The sequence below is a fragment of the Mastacembelus armatus genome, chromosome 8 (genome assembly GCF_900324485.2).
Source record: "Mastacembelus armatus chromosome 8, fMasArm1.2, whole genome shotgun sequence".
Lineage (NCBI taxonomy): Eukaryota > Metazoa > Chordata > Actinopteri > Synbranchiformes > Mastacembelidae > Mastacembelus > Mastacembelus armatus.
Window position 1 is genome coordinate 9,096,530 of NC_046640.1, and position 16,463 is coordinate 9,112,992.

The 16,463-nt window shown below is 40.4% G+C and overlaps 1 protein-coding gene across 1 annotated transcript in view; it reads right to left on the reverse strand.

Annotated features, from left to right (window-relative positions):
* Window positions 1-5,167, reverse strand: part of shank1 (SH3 and multiple ankyrin repeat domains 1) — a 49,105-nt gene extending 43,938 nt beyond the window's left edge. Inside the window, exon 1 of the mRNA XM_026325785.2 lies at window positions 4,655-5,167. Coding sequence (XP_026181570.1) covers window positions 4,655-5,167 — 513 coding nt within the window. The remainder of the gene's footprint in view (window positions 1-4,654) is intronic.
* Between the last annotated feature and the right edge of the window lie 11,296 nt (window positions 5,168-16,463).

The window sequence follows — 16,463 nt, forward strand, 5'->3', positions numbered from 1 at the left end:
TACTTGCTATAGCAGACTTCACATTTGTTTAGCTAGTAATTACACATCTTTTGCCTATATAACATTACTCATCCTGCTTTCTGCGCAATTAGGTTAATGTACACTGTAATAAAAAAGAAAACCTAAATATATCAGCGATAAAGTCTTAAACCTGCCATAGTATTCCCCATTTTGTTCTTTAAGAATTTGTAATAATTGCCCTATGTAATCATTGCCACTGAGGAGTTATGAGTTAACTTACTGTTACTCTTGAACCAGCCAGACTGTTGACATACCATTATAGGGCTAATAACCTTACATACGCTAAGCTCCTCAGCCTACACTTTGTCTTCTATAAGCATTTCGCTTTAACACTTTCAGTATTTAAATATTTAAAGGCTTATTGCCACACTTTATACAGTGCTGCAGAAACCCAAGTGAATTCTCCATTTCGAAAGAATTTGCTTCCTTTTAATGGGACCAGCGTACCTTCCATCACAGACGCTCTGGTTGCTCTGGTTGTTCTAAACTAAACAATTACTCTCCACTGACTGATTCCTCAATTAAAATGTAATATTTGAATCTAAAGCAGGTTTAAAGACAGATTTCAGACAAATTTGAACCTATTTCTGTCTATTTTATGCAAATCAACAGTGCTTAATGGGTACACTAAGGTTTGTATAAGTATAAAGTATATAATCTAACTTTTAACATTCAGCAGATAGAATAGGACAAAATATCTTTACATAAGACAATATAATCCATCCAACTAAATTCCTCTTTCACATATAACAACTGACTACTAAAGGACTGAAACGATGGCCAGGATACCCTCACAAATATAGTAGACAAAGTACACACAGATCTCTCACTCTCTGTCAGCGCAACAGGAGTGCAGTCTTGATTGACAGTCAGATCTGGCCCAGTAGGCTTGTACAGCCCTGATGAGACCATTTAAAAAGAACTAAGGTAAAGGAAGTATCAACAAATGTTTTTCTGAGCTCTGCGTGGGAATTTATTAGAAAAAAGTAACAACCACCAATCTCTTCCTAAAGGTCCAAGGTTATGTAAGTATGTGCACAAATATCTAATAGCATAAAGAACACAGTACAAGCCTGCACTTCTACAATTCTTCGTTAGGTGCGTATATTTGTGCACATATTAAAATCATTACATTACGTTCTTACTTTACTGCATTAACTGGTTCTCCTTTGTTTTAATTTTATTAAAAAAGTCCTGCCTCACAGACATCTTTCTCTTTCAGTTTACTTCCTTTACTGCAAATGTTTGGTTATAAAATGGGTTTAACTATATAAACAAATATAGTTACATATTCGCCAGGTACCATTCGCTCTGTCTCAGCTCTAAACACAGCCTGATGTGCAACGGTCCCATTGGAAACAAAACACAAATTGCCACATTAAAGTCAATTGCCGTAAGTAAATCTGTAATGAGTCTGCATCAAATGGATTATTTCAGAGATAGACTAATTGAAGAATATCAAACATTAGAAATATGTAGAGCTATGTCTGTGCTAAATTGTACATATAATGTAAATTTACAGTGTTTGTGTGTGTCTTGTCTTTTTCGTTATTGCATGTGGCTGCTCTTTCGTCACCAAAAATTCTCCTCCCTCAATTTATAGCATTTGCATTTGTGGGCCACAGTCACTCCCTTGTCTCATTACAACACAATTAAGGAGCAATTAGAGTTTATTGAGGGTGAATTAGCTGACATGTAGAACAGACCTAATGTACTGGGAGTGTAAAGGGGTATTAGCTGACATCAGTGAGAGAAGGACAGGGAATGAATAGATGGAGAGAGGCCAGGAGATGAGCTGTAGTATGATAAGTGACAAAGAGCTTTTATTTTGAAAGTGCAGGGAGCAAATGAGATAGGGAAATTGGAAAATGGCCTGAAGAGGTTGTGTCAGGAAAGAATAAGAGACAGAGCGAGAGAGAGAGCACCAGAGTAAATGTTAGATTGATGGTGGGTTATAACTCTCATGAGGGGGGAACAAAATGGTGTATACTGAGTGAGTACATATTGGCAGGAAGTCTATAAGGTCATGTTTTAGCTCCTTTGTGTGTTAATGTTTATCTACATACCTGAGTGTATGTAGCTAATAAAACCCTACACATGGAACAAAGAAGAATAAAAAGGTGAGAAGCAAAAAATATGAAGAATACTGTACAGTTACACTGATATATCTGATCATTACTGCCAGTTTGAAGTAATTAAAATCACATATGGACTATTTAAAGATTCAGAAATTATATAAGTGTTTAATAATATACAGTATAATGTATATAAATGTATACCTTCGCATTTGCTACTCACAAAAATCCAGAAGGTGTTCACAGTGCAACTGTCATCCATGAGTACAAACTGAATATTTTAAAAAGCCCAGCAACCAAACTATATATTTTTATTTCTATGTACTTTAATCTCATGTCACCTCTGTGTCTGTCTGTCTCACTTTGTCCATCCGGATCTACCTCTCTCCACTGTCTTCCTCGATTTACCTCTATCTCTTTTCACCTGTCTCTCTCAGCGACCGCGTGTCTAAATCCATCTACTCTGATCAACGTCTATGTCCGTCTGCCTTCATTTACCTTTATCCCTACATTCTACACACTGCCCTCAACCTGTTTCTTTTTTTATCTCTTTTTGCACCCATCTCTATTCATCTTCTACCTCTGTTTTTCCGTCTTTGTGTGACTGTGAAGTAATTTCTGACTCCAAGCTTGAGTGAGCATTCTCCTCCCAAGTATTCCCATTTATCCGCCTCTTTACAATTAAACGTTGATGCCTATTTGTTAGAATAAATAGGGAGCCGTGAATTATTAATGGTGGGATTTAAAAACACTAGATCAAGCACACTTGAGCGTCCAAACACACACACACACACACTGCTGAAAACACCCATACAAAGATCAATAATAAATCACACAGCAGCAAGAGGGAAGGAGGGAAGAAGAAGCACTGAACACGGCATTTTAGTACACTTTGATGGTAAATACAAAATATGGACACAGATCCACACAGGCACTCAGAACTATATTTATTTAATTTGCATTCTTGGTGAAGATTTATAAAGCTAACATATCGCAGAGGCCTAGATTGCTTAATCGAAAGACAGAAAGAGGACAGACAGCTAATGTCTTAGGAACGCGGCTTTCTCTGTGTCAAACACAAACACTGTCTGGTTCAGCTTTTGTCTGGCAATGAGCAAAAATAACCGCTATCTTCTTTTTCTCTGCTTCTTGACTGTTTTTTTTTCCTCTTCTGCACAAAAGCACACACTTGGATGCAGTGTGCAGTGTGTGTTTGCATTTTGCATCCCTGACTCCCTGCTCCTCACAATTCAATAATCAGTCCAGTTGAGTTTCTACTCATGAATCCCTTTAAAGACCACTCATCTGAGAAACACGAGGAGGAGAGGGGGATTACCGTGTGTGGGAGAATGGGGCACTGTACATGTAGAGAGCTGCATCTCCAGCCCATGAGGCCTAAGCAGTCACGCTTCTGATGCAAGCTATCGCACTGCTATGATGTAAGACCACATCTGAGAAATGGAGCGCAATGGTGGATCTATCATGATTCTGGACAGCCCTGTTAAAACCAGTCCCACCAAGGAGGGCTTTTCACAGCTTGCTTTATGGCACATTTAAAAGGTCGTTGGCAACATTAAGCTACAGGCAGCGCTTTCCCCTCTGTTGCCCTCTTCCCTTCAGCTTTCCTCTCCTTGACTCCCTCTGTGTCCTGTTTCTCAGCATTAAATTCTTGCCTGCATATTCTCATCACGATTGCTCCTGTATGTAATCTGGCTCTGGCTACTGCCGTCTCTCTCTCTCTTACTCTCAGGACCTGGGTCACCTTGAATGCCTCGCTCATCCTCACATCAACCGGCATGCTGACGACTATTTCTGCTCCTGTCACTTTTCCAATGCTGAAGCATTGAGTGAGGAATAGAGTGAATCTAACTGATGTAATACACTCAATCCTCTGAGATTCACAGTGTTTCTGGAGAATGACAGGTTTTGACTGAGCTGGCCACACACACTGTCACACACCCATGGACTGAATGTTCATGGGCTCCAGGACACAGCCACCAAAGATGGCACCCCCTACCTAATGACAGTTTTGAAAGACCCAGGGTCAGTGTGGAGGAAAACCAAAGGAGACTTGGAATGTGTCATCATGACTTCCTTGTGATATCTTTAAGATGTAAATTATTCTTTTGGTGTTTCAGACAAACATGTTACTTATACTTTTTAACAAGATATGCATCAATCCATCAATTTTCCACGCCCATTTATCAGAGAGGATCATGTGATGTGAAAGTACCTGGTCATGCCGTACTGTATGTTAAAGAACTACTTTGGCACAGAAAATACTTTTGTTCACTTTCTCACTTCACTTTCATGTGACAGGGTGTGAATTTGCGTGTCCAACACACAATTTTTAAAATTGTGGTGTTTGTGACGTCTGAGTTGCATATTGTTCTGTGGGTTAAAACTTGTTCTGTTAGACAAAAGCTAAGGTGTTCAAACTAATGGGAAGCTGAGTGGGACTGAGACCTTTTGTGCTTGAGAACTTGCAGGTCTTGTTGCCAGATTCTGTGTGTGTGTGTGTGCGTGTGTGTGTGTGTGTGTACAGCGACTCCACTGACCGTTTGCTTTATGTCTGGGATGCCGATGCGAAACACCATCATGGCAATGTGGGCATCCTCAGATGGCACAGAGCTGGCGCTGCGCTCCTTCAGCCTCCTCTGCTGCTGCTGCTGCTGTATCTGATTGGTTGACTGTTGGTGTGTGGGTGCGGAGTTGGATGAATAGGGGTTAGCGGTGTGTCCAGGGTTCCCTTGTCGAATCTGTCTGTCCCCAGTGGGTCGTCCAGCCAGTTTACCTGACTGCCTGTGTCCTTCACCTCTGCCCCCCCGTGACAGGCCTCCTCGCCTGACGTCCTCCACCATCTCCTCCTCATCTTCATCCTCATCCCCCTCCAGCTCGCCATTCTCCTCCTCCTCACCATCCTCATCACGTTCATCTTCTTCCATTTCCTCTTCCTCTTCTTCCTCCTCCTCCTCCTCCTCCTCCTCTGCCCCTGGATAGAGATGTCGAGTGTTTCCCAGCATCCTTCGTTGTTCCTCGTCGCTGGACAGGGGGCTGAACGGCATCGTCATGGCGACAGAGAGGGGGGCACCAGTGTCAACACCATCATTCCCAGAGAGACACTGCATGTTAGAAGGAAGATGGAGAAGACATGATCAAAACAGAAACAAAAAAACTACAGAAGAAGAAATTTCTTCCCCGTCTCTGTCTGGGGCTTTTTACCACATCACTAGTGGGAACAGCTCTAGACATGCAGCACTTCTAACCCTCACCACATCATGACATACCATTCACATCACATGCATAGAGTGGCTTCAGGAAGTATTCAGACCCCTTTTGCTGTGGCTTACATTTAATTGTAATTGGACGATCATTTTTGGCCATCATTCAATATCCCATAAGATCGAAGTTAAAAACATTTAAAAACAAAAGATTTTTTTTAAAAATTAAAAACTGAAATCTGTTCCTGACTTCAGCTTTGTAGATGTTACTGGAAGCTGTTGGATGTAAAGATGATAATATCAAGTGGTCTTTAATATCGAATGTCCATCTTTCATTTTTGCTTTTTGACAACTATTTTTTTTTTCCTATTTTTAATCTATTCATTAACTACATGTTGAACAATGCTTTGTATAGTACATCCAGTCCATTCGGTCGTGCAATAATGTTTGTAGAACTGGTTACAGCTTGGACAAAAGAGAGTGAAGCTACCCTGAATAAATAATGGTTGAAAACAGTGAGTACATTTAAAATAAACAAAGCTTAGGCCCCACTGAATCGATGCAGCATATCAGCAACATGCAAGTAAACATGTTGCAGTCGATAAAGGTTAATTCTGTGTTTCTCAATCTGAAACTATGTTTGTGTAAAGGGATTTGTCAAATCACCATTTTCTTTTCTGAGCAGATGGCCATAAAATTTACCCAGCAAATTCATCCTCCCTGAAAGAAAAACAATTTGATTTCCATAAGCATTGTTCGACCTGTTCTGATGGGACAAACTCAGCCTCGCTACAGTTAAGGCTTTAAAAAATAGCAAAACAAACAGTGCATTGTTTGAGATATTCAGCACATTCATGCTGTTAGTTGTAGTAAGCAAGGAGGTTTCTAACACGACCTTTGGCTTTATGTCTTGTTATGCTTAAGCTTCAGAGAGCTGATGTTTGAAGAATAACCTTTAATGCCTAAAACAGGCAGACAGGATTACATTAGATCAGTTTACTTGAAGCGGTGTTAAAAAGCAAACAACACCCTCAGCAAACTAATATATTAGTCTAACCCTTTACAGCAGACTGTCAGTGCAGGTCTACATTACAGACACTCATTATTGCCAACGGCTCTTTATTCAATAATCTATACACTCTTTTGCACTTTCCTGCCATCAACCCTATGAATGGCACGAGAAGACACCTCTCTGAGCATCAACGATGCAGCAGTGTATTCAAGTACTAAGCGGAGCAAGATAAAAAGATCTCTCCCTTGCGGACTCTGGGTGTCGTTGCACCACTAGATTGTGGACTGGTCTGCACAGAACCAACCGGCAGCATCACAAACCACAGGAGTGACCAACACCAGCGAAGCATCTGATCTGAAAGTAATTAAGTACATTTAATCAAAAGTGTCAGCTACTCCATTATTTCAAGGAGAAACACTGTACTTCTTACTTCACTACACCTACTGGAAAACTGTAGTTAGACGTGACTATCTGTTGAACCTGTTATCAAAGCTCTACGAGACTAAACTTGGCTTCTTATCTAAACTCTAATCCAGAGAAAATCAGTGCAAAGGTGCAGTTTGTTTTCTTTTTGCTTCACATGAATGGCAAGTACAGAATAATGATGTGTCTTTAAATTGTAAATAGCCATCTGTGTGTTTGTGTGTGTGTAATGAGGCAGCCTGAGACACACAGGGGAGACAGTGACATGTTTTGAAAGGAAAAAAAAAAAAAAAAACGGGACAAATAATCTCAGGGTTTCCCTCCTGGGACAGTGAGTGAGAATAAAAACTACTGCCTGTCTGTTATGGCAAGGAAAAGAACAGGAAGAACAAAAACAAGAGCGTGGACAACATGTGGCAAAGAATATCTATTCAGGCATTCAGACTGGTATTAAGTTTTAAAATCTCACAGTAAAATAAAAACATGGCAGTGTTCTGAGGTTTTTGCACCTTTCGGTGAACCAACGTGCTCCAAGTATCATTTCTTTGACACAGGCGAAGAAATATGGACCTTTTGGAGGCAAAACCTGGAATAAATGACCCCGTGATACAATAAAATGGACCTCTGGCCACAATCCTTCACACTATGAAAGAAAAACACAAGTTTAAACCTAAATATAACAGGCTAACCGCTTTGTTAAACAGAGTGGGGTTTTTTTCTGTTTGGTGAATATATGTTTTTCTTGCGATTTCCCCTTTATTCTCACATAAACAACAAACTGAGTACAGGACTTGTTGTGACAAACACTGACTCGCTAGCGTGGGTTCTGCCTCCCACTTTTAAAATCCTCTTAGCAGGCGAACTTCTGTTCACAGCCACGGAGAAGGACGGAGATGGCAGACCAGTTTGCAGCAAACTGTAGAAGTTTAACAGACTCAACATCCAGATTGCATCACCCACTAATGTAAACAAGAGTCTCAGGGGAGACTTGACACTTGACAACCAGTGACAAATGGTAAATAATTCATTATTTGTACTGAATCAGTTTTACTGCATAATCCTGTAAGCAGCATTTAAAATATCTTTCTTACTACTACTTCATATGAATTCCATTATACAGTAGTAAATAGAAACTCTGGACATGAGATGAATTTAGTGTATTATGTCAAATAGGAAATTGTATTAAATGAAAATACAGTACTAATACAGTAAATGTAAACCTAAATGAGTATTAACTTGGCCCTCATTATAATGTTGCTCCAGCTTTACAAACAGCATTGTTACAGCCTCAGTAAAAGTTAAAAAAAAAAAAAAACTCCTTTAAATGTAAATGAAAATTAATGAGGTGTTGTTTATAAGGCGCTTCTGACAATTTGGTACTATAGGAATGGAGGAAAACCAGTGAAATCAAAGCAAGTGAGTGAGATTAAACGGAGAGAGAGAGAGAGAAGACAAAAAGGGGAGGGGAAGGTGGCTGGGAACCAAATTGTTAGAGGGAACTGACAAGGGCAAAGAGAGAAAGAGCGGGAGGGAGTAGCAAGGTTGTCAGAAAGCTGATCAACCAGAGAGAGGTACTTACAGAAAATATGATAATAAATGGAAGTGAGCACTTCCAATTTTGCATAGTGCTGAGTAATCAAAGATAGGGGAATCTGGAGGGAGACGAGGGGAGAGGACAAAGGGAGGAGAAAGGTAAAAGGGTGAGATTAGAGATAGAAAAGAGAGATACAAGGAAGAGGCAGGAATAGATGTCAGAGGAATTAAAATGAAACTACTAAAATAAGAGGATAAAACCAGTCTAGCAGCTCTATTAAACAACACAGCACAATTTTTATCTAATAGTTGTTGAAGCATGTCGCTAAAACCCAATATGTCTTCCAACTGGTGAACAGAATAATAAAAAGAGGGACCATTTAAAATCTGTACACAATTTTATGCCAATCCATCTAATGGATATTTGAGTATGGACAGGAGTGGTAAACTAACTGAGATACAAAATATGAGGGTCAAACTAAGAGGAAGGAGCAGTACAGGCCCCCAGAATCAGGAACATACTAAACAGATGAAGGAAAGGAAAAAGAAAGAATGAAAGAAAAGAGGAGTAGGATTCAAAAAAACAATAGAGATACTGTGGTGGCAAAGGAAAATAAAAGTGCACTGAAGGAGAACAGTGGGGACAGGAGTTGAATGTGAGAGGTGGCTGTGAAATCAGAGGCGTGAATTCACAGGGTGGATGGTCGAGAGCCGAGATGAACAGAAGGCAGAAAGAAGATGAAGGTGAGGTCAGACCATAATACCAGTGTCAACACTTTTTCACTTGAAGCTGCCAAAAAAGAGCTGGTATTGCTGTTCTCTGTATATGAATTTGGCATTTTTCATACCTTCATGCCAAAAAGTTGGCACAAATTTTTTTTTTTTTTTTTTTGCAGAATTTATTGGTGTCATGTTGGAAAAGACTGAAAAAGCATTTTTATTCTCTCTTTGGAGGTTTTTGCAGACTGACACCCACACCACACAGCGACAATCTTTCTGAAATAATAATCTTAAACTGGATGGCTCCACAGATCTGTTTGTCACGTATTCGGCGTTATTTATTTTTTATGGGGCTTGTAGTCAGATATTGCCTGGATCCCAAGGGATGGAGCAGAGCAAATGTAGGTGGAGTTAAAAAGCTGAATCAAAATTTTTTGAGAGAATCACTCATTGTCAATTAAGTTGGAACAGGACAGGACAGAGGGAAAATTATGAGAGAAAATGATTATCAGTTCCCAAGAGAAAAGTCATGACTCACACATAAAAGACCATCATAATGAATGTGTGTGTGAAGAAGATGAAGAGGGCTACAGAGCGATTGCATATTGCCTCACGCCAACAAGTGATAATCATCTCCTCCGCTTCATATCTCGCTGTTATAAATCTTTATCTCTTGACATTCTCCTTGGAGAGCTCTTTCAGTTTCAGGTCATATCATTAACACTTTCAGTCAGCTTGGCAACTTCAAACTTTGTTAACTCTGCTAACCCCTGCTTTGTCGAGAGGTCTGCTCTTCAACGGAAGTAACAACACCCCGTCTGAACTATATATATATATATATATATATATACACACATATACATATACATATACATACACACACATATATAGGCATGAATGGGAGTGATCTTCTCATTTAACTCTTGCCAAAAAAAACTGGACAGGTCCTAAATAACAAACTGGTCATTTAAATGCAATAGTTTAATCATTAAATGTAAACAAAGCAATAACTGCTATCATAACTGGTGTGTTACTGAGCATTAGGAGATGGAAGACTTCATTTTTTTTCTGCTGGCAGTGTTGTGTTTGTGTGCTGCTGCCATGGCATATTTGTTGCAGACTCATTTGTACGCTTGCAAAGATTTGACAGCTTTCATATCTATGCTGGCAGTGTGGCTTTCAATAGGGTTAGTTGTTGAGTCTCAGATTTACGATGGAGCAGTGTGTTACACACACAGGCTACCTATATATGATTATGCAGCTGGGTTGTGCATACAGTCATTCATCCATTGTCTATACCTGTCTATTCCTATTTAGGGTGACAGGGATCAGCTGGAGCCTATCCCAGCTCTCTTTGGGTGAAAGGCAGGGGTCCACCCTGGACAGGTCCCCAGTCCATCACAGGGCCACATAGAGACAAACAACCTCACACACTCACACTCACTCCTATGGGCAATTTAGAGTCACCAATCAACCTGACATACATGTTTTTGGACTGTGGGAGGAAACCAGAGTACCTGGAGAAAACCCACACAAGCACAGGGAGAACATGCAAACTCCACACAGAAAGGCCCCTGTTGGGTTTCAAACCAGGAACCTTCTTACACTTGTTAGCAACAGTGCTAACCACCAAACCACAGTGCTGCCCCTGGCATCCGAGATGAGACTCAAACCCACAATCCCTGGCTTTGAAGGCCAGTGCCTTATCTGCATGCAGTCATTGTATTTTTTTATTTGACTCAACTACTTTCTACAGTATTTTGGCTACTAACTGCTCTCATCACATTCACCCTGGTATTAAACCTGACTTTGGCAGCTAAAGTGACAATAAAATATTGGTTCTATCTGAGTGTTAAAGACTGAATATAGCACTACTGCATGTTTACTCAAAATTTCCAGCTGAAGAATGTGAGTGGGGAATACCTCAGGCAGGCATGGCTTCATTTATACAGTATGATCTCTGTAAGACAGAGACAGACAACATCATCACCTGCCACTTCTCATCAGTGATGATGTGATGTTTCTTTTAACGTGCATTATCTGTGGTCAGGTTGTTATCATTTGTAATAAAACAGGAACTTCAGTTATGTGCTCAAATCAGCAAATGAAACAGGTGGCCATGTATTAACAGGAAATGTTAAGATATTCATTGATGGGGAACAAGTGTGACAAGCCATTTAACATCTGCTTTTAAAGATGGAAGCTCGCAGGTGGAAGTTTCGTGTTCAGCTAATCTGTGTTTTGGCACAGGAGAGATGGATCTGTTCTTTGTTAACTGAAGACACAGGGGCCAGGTGTAAACCTAATCCAGACAAATCCTGTCTCATACGCACGATCACGTGCTCACACCAGGCTTGAACCTGCTACTGGTGGCAGAAGATAATAAGGAGAAAAATTGGGGCTTATGAGGCAGCATTTCTTCTTCTACTTGAGGGGTTTTCATTCAACAGAAGTGTGCGGGGAAATGAGGTAACTTTGTTGGGTGACTTGCTGGAGTCTTGACCTGGTTCTACTAAGCTTCAATCCATCAAAAGTCTGTGTGATGCCATCAAAAGACTGATGTCCCACCAGCACAGTGACATTTAACCTCCCTCCCTCTCTCTTTTTATCTCTCCCAAACACACATGTGCTCTGTCTCTCTCTGTCTCTCTGGTTTGCCCTCTCTTTTATGTAGGACATAGTGTGTATATAGATAGATATTTTCAGTGTCTTGGTCCCCAGGAAATTTCACTGGGAAACTTCCAAAGAACAGATCGCCCCACTTTCCTGCCACTAAACTGGAACGGCCAATTTCCTCCCCTCCTTGTCTGACATCTACACACAAAATGACACTCTGATGCGCACAAATGGCTAAAAACCATCCTGAACGGAAACGTCCACCAGGCTGCAATCGCGCACAAAACTGAGGATGCAGATGGAAAAAGGCTAATGAATGCACATGAACTTTGATCTTTGGGTCAGCTGAGCATGCAATCATCCTGTGGCACCCAAAGGGTGTCCGTTGGAGCTGTACGTCACAGAAAATGTCAATCTGAACCGCAGAGTCCCAGAGGAGCTCGAGCAAAGGAGAATGAAGCCACATGTTCTTACGCACGGTCTGATGTAACCATCCCTTGTGCTGTTAAACTAGGGTGGGCGTCAGTGGAGGAATCTGGTTTGAGGTTTGAGAGAAAAGTACGGGGTGTTCAACGGCATCACCGGTTTTCTCATCATGGAAATTTTTGCAGAATTATGCCCAAGACACCTCCGAAAAGAACACCAGCACATTTGGTGACCCAGTATCACTCATCCTGCCCACCATATCTACACACAGCATGCCAACAGGAAGACTGACTGTATCATAAACAACTGGCCTTTAAACTTTCAAACACCCTGCTCCAAAACTGCATCTTGTAAAGTAAACCAAGGTCTGCAAAACAGCAGTCAAGGCATTCGTGTTTACAAGCAATCAAAACCTTTCATGCTGTCAATAAGTCCAAATGCATGTATACAATTCCGCCTCTGATTTTTGAGCATAAAAGGAACTAGCACTGTAGTACAGAAAGAGGATTTACAGATGAAAAAAACCCAGAGGGCTCCCTGCATATAGACAAGTGTGTTTTACACTGAAAATGTGAGTGGGTGTGTGAAACTACATAAAGAAGACATAAGAAAGCGATGAGAAGGAAAGGTGACCTCGTAGCCTCTTTCCCTCTGATTCAAAATGGTTTTTACCTCAAAACTAGCCTTTCAGCACAGTGACTGTTGAGGTGTTTTCCAGTCAAAATGATGTTTTTCAGAATATTACCCTTTAATAAAGGGTAATGTTTAATAAACATTTGAAGCCAAATCAGAAAATAATAATCACTGAAAATGTCTTTTTTTTTTTTTTTGTCTGCTTCTCAAATGGTCACCTACAACATTAATTTGTGGAGAAGGGTCATTGCAAGGTTCCTGAAATCTTTTAAGCCAGAGGTTTAATCATTTGCATACAGTATGTATTGATCAGATAGCTACTGATCAGTTACCTATTGATCAGTTAATAACAACCTGTCAAATCTTGACAGCTGAATGAATGTCAGGGGGACACACAGACAACCTCCATCCAACGAAGCAACAAGATATACAATATTGCACTTTTTGCTACAACTCACTTCAATATTTTTCACTTAAATTCAAAACGTTAGATGACGGGTTGAATTACTGTTCTATCAGTTTGTGCTAAAGCATGCATGTATATGAAAGTACCACAAGTTATTACTTAAAGTCTTTACAAGGTAGCCACAAAATTTCACATTAATCCTCCTGAATATTCAAATGGTATAAGTTAGATGGGTAAAGTTTACATGAGCTGATGCAGATTATAGCAATACATTTAACAAAACTAGTAACTATATTTCTGACAATAACACAGAAATTTTCTAAAATCTCCTGTGAACTAATAAATTTTCCATCCATCCAACCATCCATCATCTGCTGCTTATATCCAGAGTTGTGGGGGGCTGCGGCCAATCCCAGCTAGAATTAAGTGAGAGGCAAGGTAACATCCTGGACAGATTGCCAGTCTATCACAGATACTTTTATATTTTAAAATCTTTAAACATCTTGTACAATCTGATCTAACATCCAAAACCCCCAAAGAACTATCACATAAAACAAAGCAAAGCATCAAATCCTCAGAAATGAGAAACTAAGAAAATATTCGATGTTCTGATTTTAAAACAATTAAAATACTAGCTGTTCCATTTGCTTTTGATTGACTATTTGATTAAATAACTTTAAAAGGAAAAATCATGTGCAAGCACAAAGAGGCCACAGTGTTTGTTAAATCTTTGTTCTCCACAGAAGAGATGAAGACAGTCGATCAGCTAGGGAGCACAGGAGCTGAGATCACATTCAAATAGCCTGCTAATTAATTAGCTTTATTTGTCATCGCCAGTAAACCTCTGAGGGACTGCAACAGAATCTGTACTTGTTCTCTGCTAGCAGCTGTACAGTGCAGGCTGCCTGTTTCAGAGTGCTGAGTGTCCTAAATCAAACAGACCAATCTCACTTGTCTGGCTGAAGTGGTGTCTCAGTTCAGAGTAGCAGGACCATGATGCTTTGTAGGACCTCACTATGGGCCAAGTTGGGGCTAATAGTTGGCTGCACATGGGCATCTCATGAATAAAGGAGGAACAATAGGAGTAGCTGTAGGGGAGGAGACTGTCTGAACATACGACGGGCTGTGAAATATTTAAGGAGGACGCTGGTCCAGGGCTGCAGGCGTAGAATGGAAGTCTGACCATGTGGCAGCCTGCAGGTCGTCCCTTTTGTTTTCTACAGGCCAACAGAAAGAAAATCATCCTTCCAACTCTTACACGTCGCACTGTCAGTCACATTCACAAGAGCCTGGTGGATTTCTGTTTTGCCTCTCTTCACTATGTCTTTTGAATTACTGTCAGAAAGTGCCAGCCATCAGCAGAGTCAGCGCAGCAATGGAAGTTTTGATCTGGACCCTCTGGGAGATGACCAAAGCCGGGGGTTTGATGAAAGCGTAGCTCTGACAAGACTAAAAAGCCAGGTTTTAGACGGTGGTCGGAATTAACCACCATCGACCAGGAGACAGGACAGGAGTTCTGATACACACTCACTTACAGACACTCAATATGAGGTAGAAATGAGAAGAGGGCCAGAAGCTCAACAGAGCTGTCATGGTTTGAAAAAGCCTTGTTTGATCAAGTGAGGGGAGTTTTTTTTTTTTCTGCTGTTGAGCAGCAGCTAAATCAGCTCTTCGTCCACGACGGTCTGTGGTTTCACGTTTCAAGCCTTTTGAATAGAGAAAATATTTCCTGATGACACACGCACATTACTTAAACACGTCTCTGATTCACCAGTGACAAATAATTATCATTAACTTATATAAATCATATTCACTTGACAATCAAATGTATATATTACCAGCTATCACTCATCAATCAAATACAGTCTAAAGGTGACAGAAGCTAAGTGCATCACTCAGGTGCTGTACTGTGGAACTACTACTGCACCAAGCTGTAAAACTCTGGGGTACATCATTTTAACTTTTCCTACTTCATGTTTATATCACTAAATTTATTCAGTTACACCAGAAGTGGTTTTTTCCCCCTCTGTGGTGTCAAACGTTTATTTCTACATGTGCATCGACTTTTCTGTGTGTTTTTGATTTGTAACACGTTACTTTAGTGGTTGTGCTTCCACTCTTCCACTTGAGTTAGACTCAAGGCCTTTCACCACACACCTCTGGGATGAGTGGTACAGCCTATGGAAGTAGATAGATGGAAGTCCTGATTTCCTTTAAAACAAGTGGAAAAAAAAAAATCACTCACTGTTTAATTTTATATAATTCTATTGCAGCAACCTACCTCAATTTTTAAGTTTTAAGTCTGACATTTTTCTATCATTTTTAAAAACACAGTATTCTTACTGCACTGAAATGATCTTGATTTGGGAAAATGTAATGTAAAGTATGTTTAGTGTTTGCGTCACCTCAACAGCCTACAAACACAAAAGTCTACTAGCACATTAATACACTGGAATAATCCTATCCCATAATACATATGAGATATATGATAAAATGAGCACTTTTAATTTTTTTATTTACATTTTGTACATTTTGCTGACTGCTCTACTTTTGCTTATGCAGAGGGTTTTTACATTATGGTATTGCTCCTTTAGTCACATCTGATTGAGCTGATCCATAAGCAGATGTGTCACTGTCATTAATGTGAGACATTACTGTCGTTGTTGCGTTATATCATTGTCCTTCATTTCCAAATATCCCTGCTGTCTTGTGCAAAAACCGGTTCACCTAATTGTCCTTCACTTCAGTAATCCTCTGGGACTCGGCCACTTGTGATGTGCGGCTGTCTTCTCCGTTTCTTGTTATCTGGCTTCAAAGCGACAGATAAGTAACAAAAGAAGACAAGGAGCAGAAATTCAATCAGCCTTCATAAACTCCAACCACAGACGGGGAAATGCCATAGCACTGTATGTTCGCTGTTTTAATCTAAGCTATATGGGCCAGTCAATACAGCTTCACATCAAACACATCCAAAGAGCTTTATCTCCTTTGACTCTATCCATGCACTCTTCCCTCCATTTTCAGCTCGTGTCCACTTCTTTCACTGTTCGACTCCTTGTCAGGCTTCAGGCAGGTTGGCAGTCTCACCGGTTTTCTGACTACAACTTAACTGTCTTGTGTTTGATGCAAATTTAAGACGGATGTAACTGTGAGCATGTTAGTGTGAATGTGTTTGGATGCACACATCCCCATCAGACCCCTCCCCTCTCTCAGCCCATTTCACATCCAGCACTGCCTTTTTGTGAAGGAGCTCACACTTGAATGATGCACAGTCGAGCTGGCAGGATGTACTGTATCTCATATATCACCTCCCATTCAGGCTGCTACGCCCTCCCTCCACTGTTACTATAAATACTGCCAGCTGCGCTTCCATTATT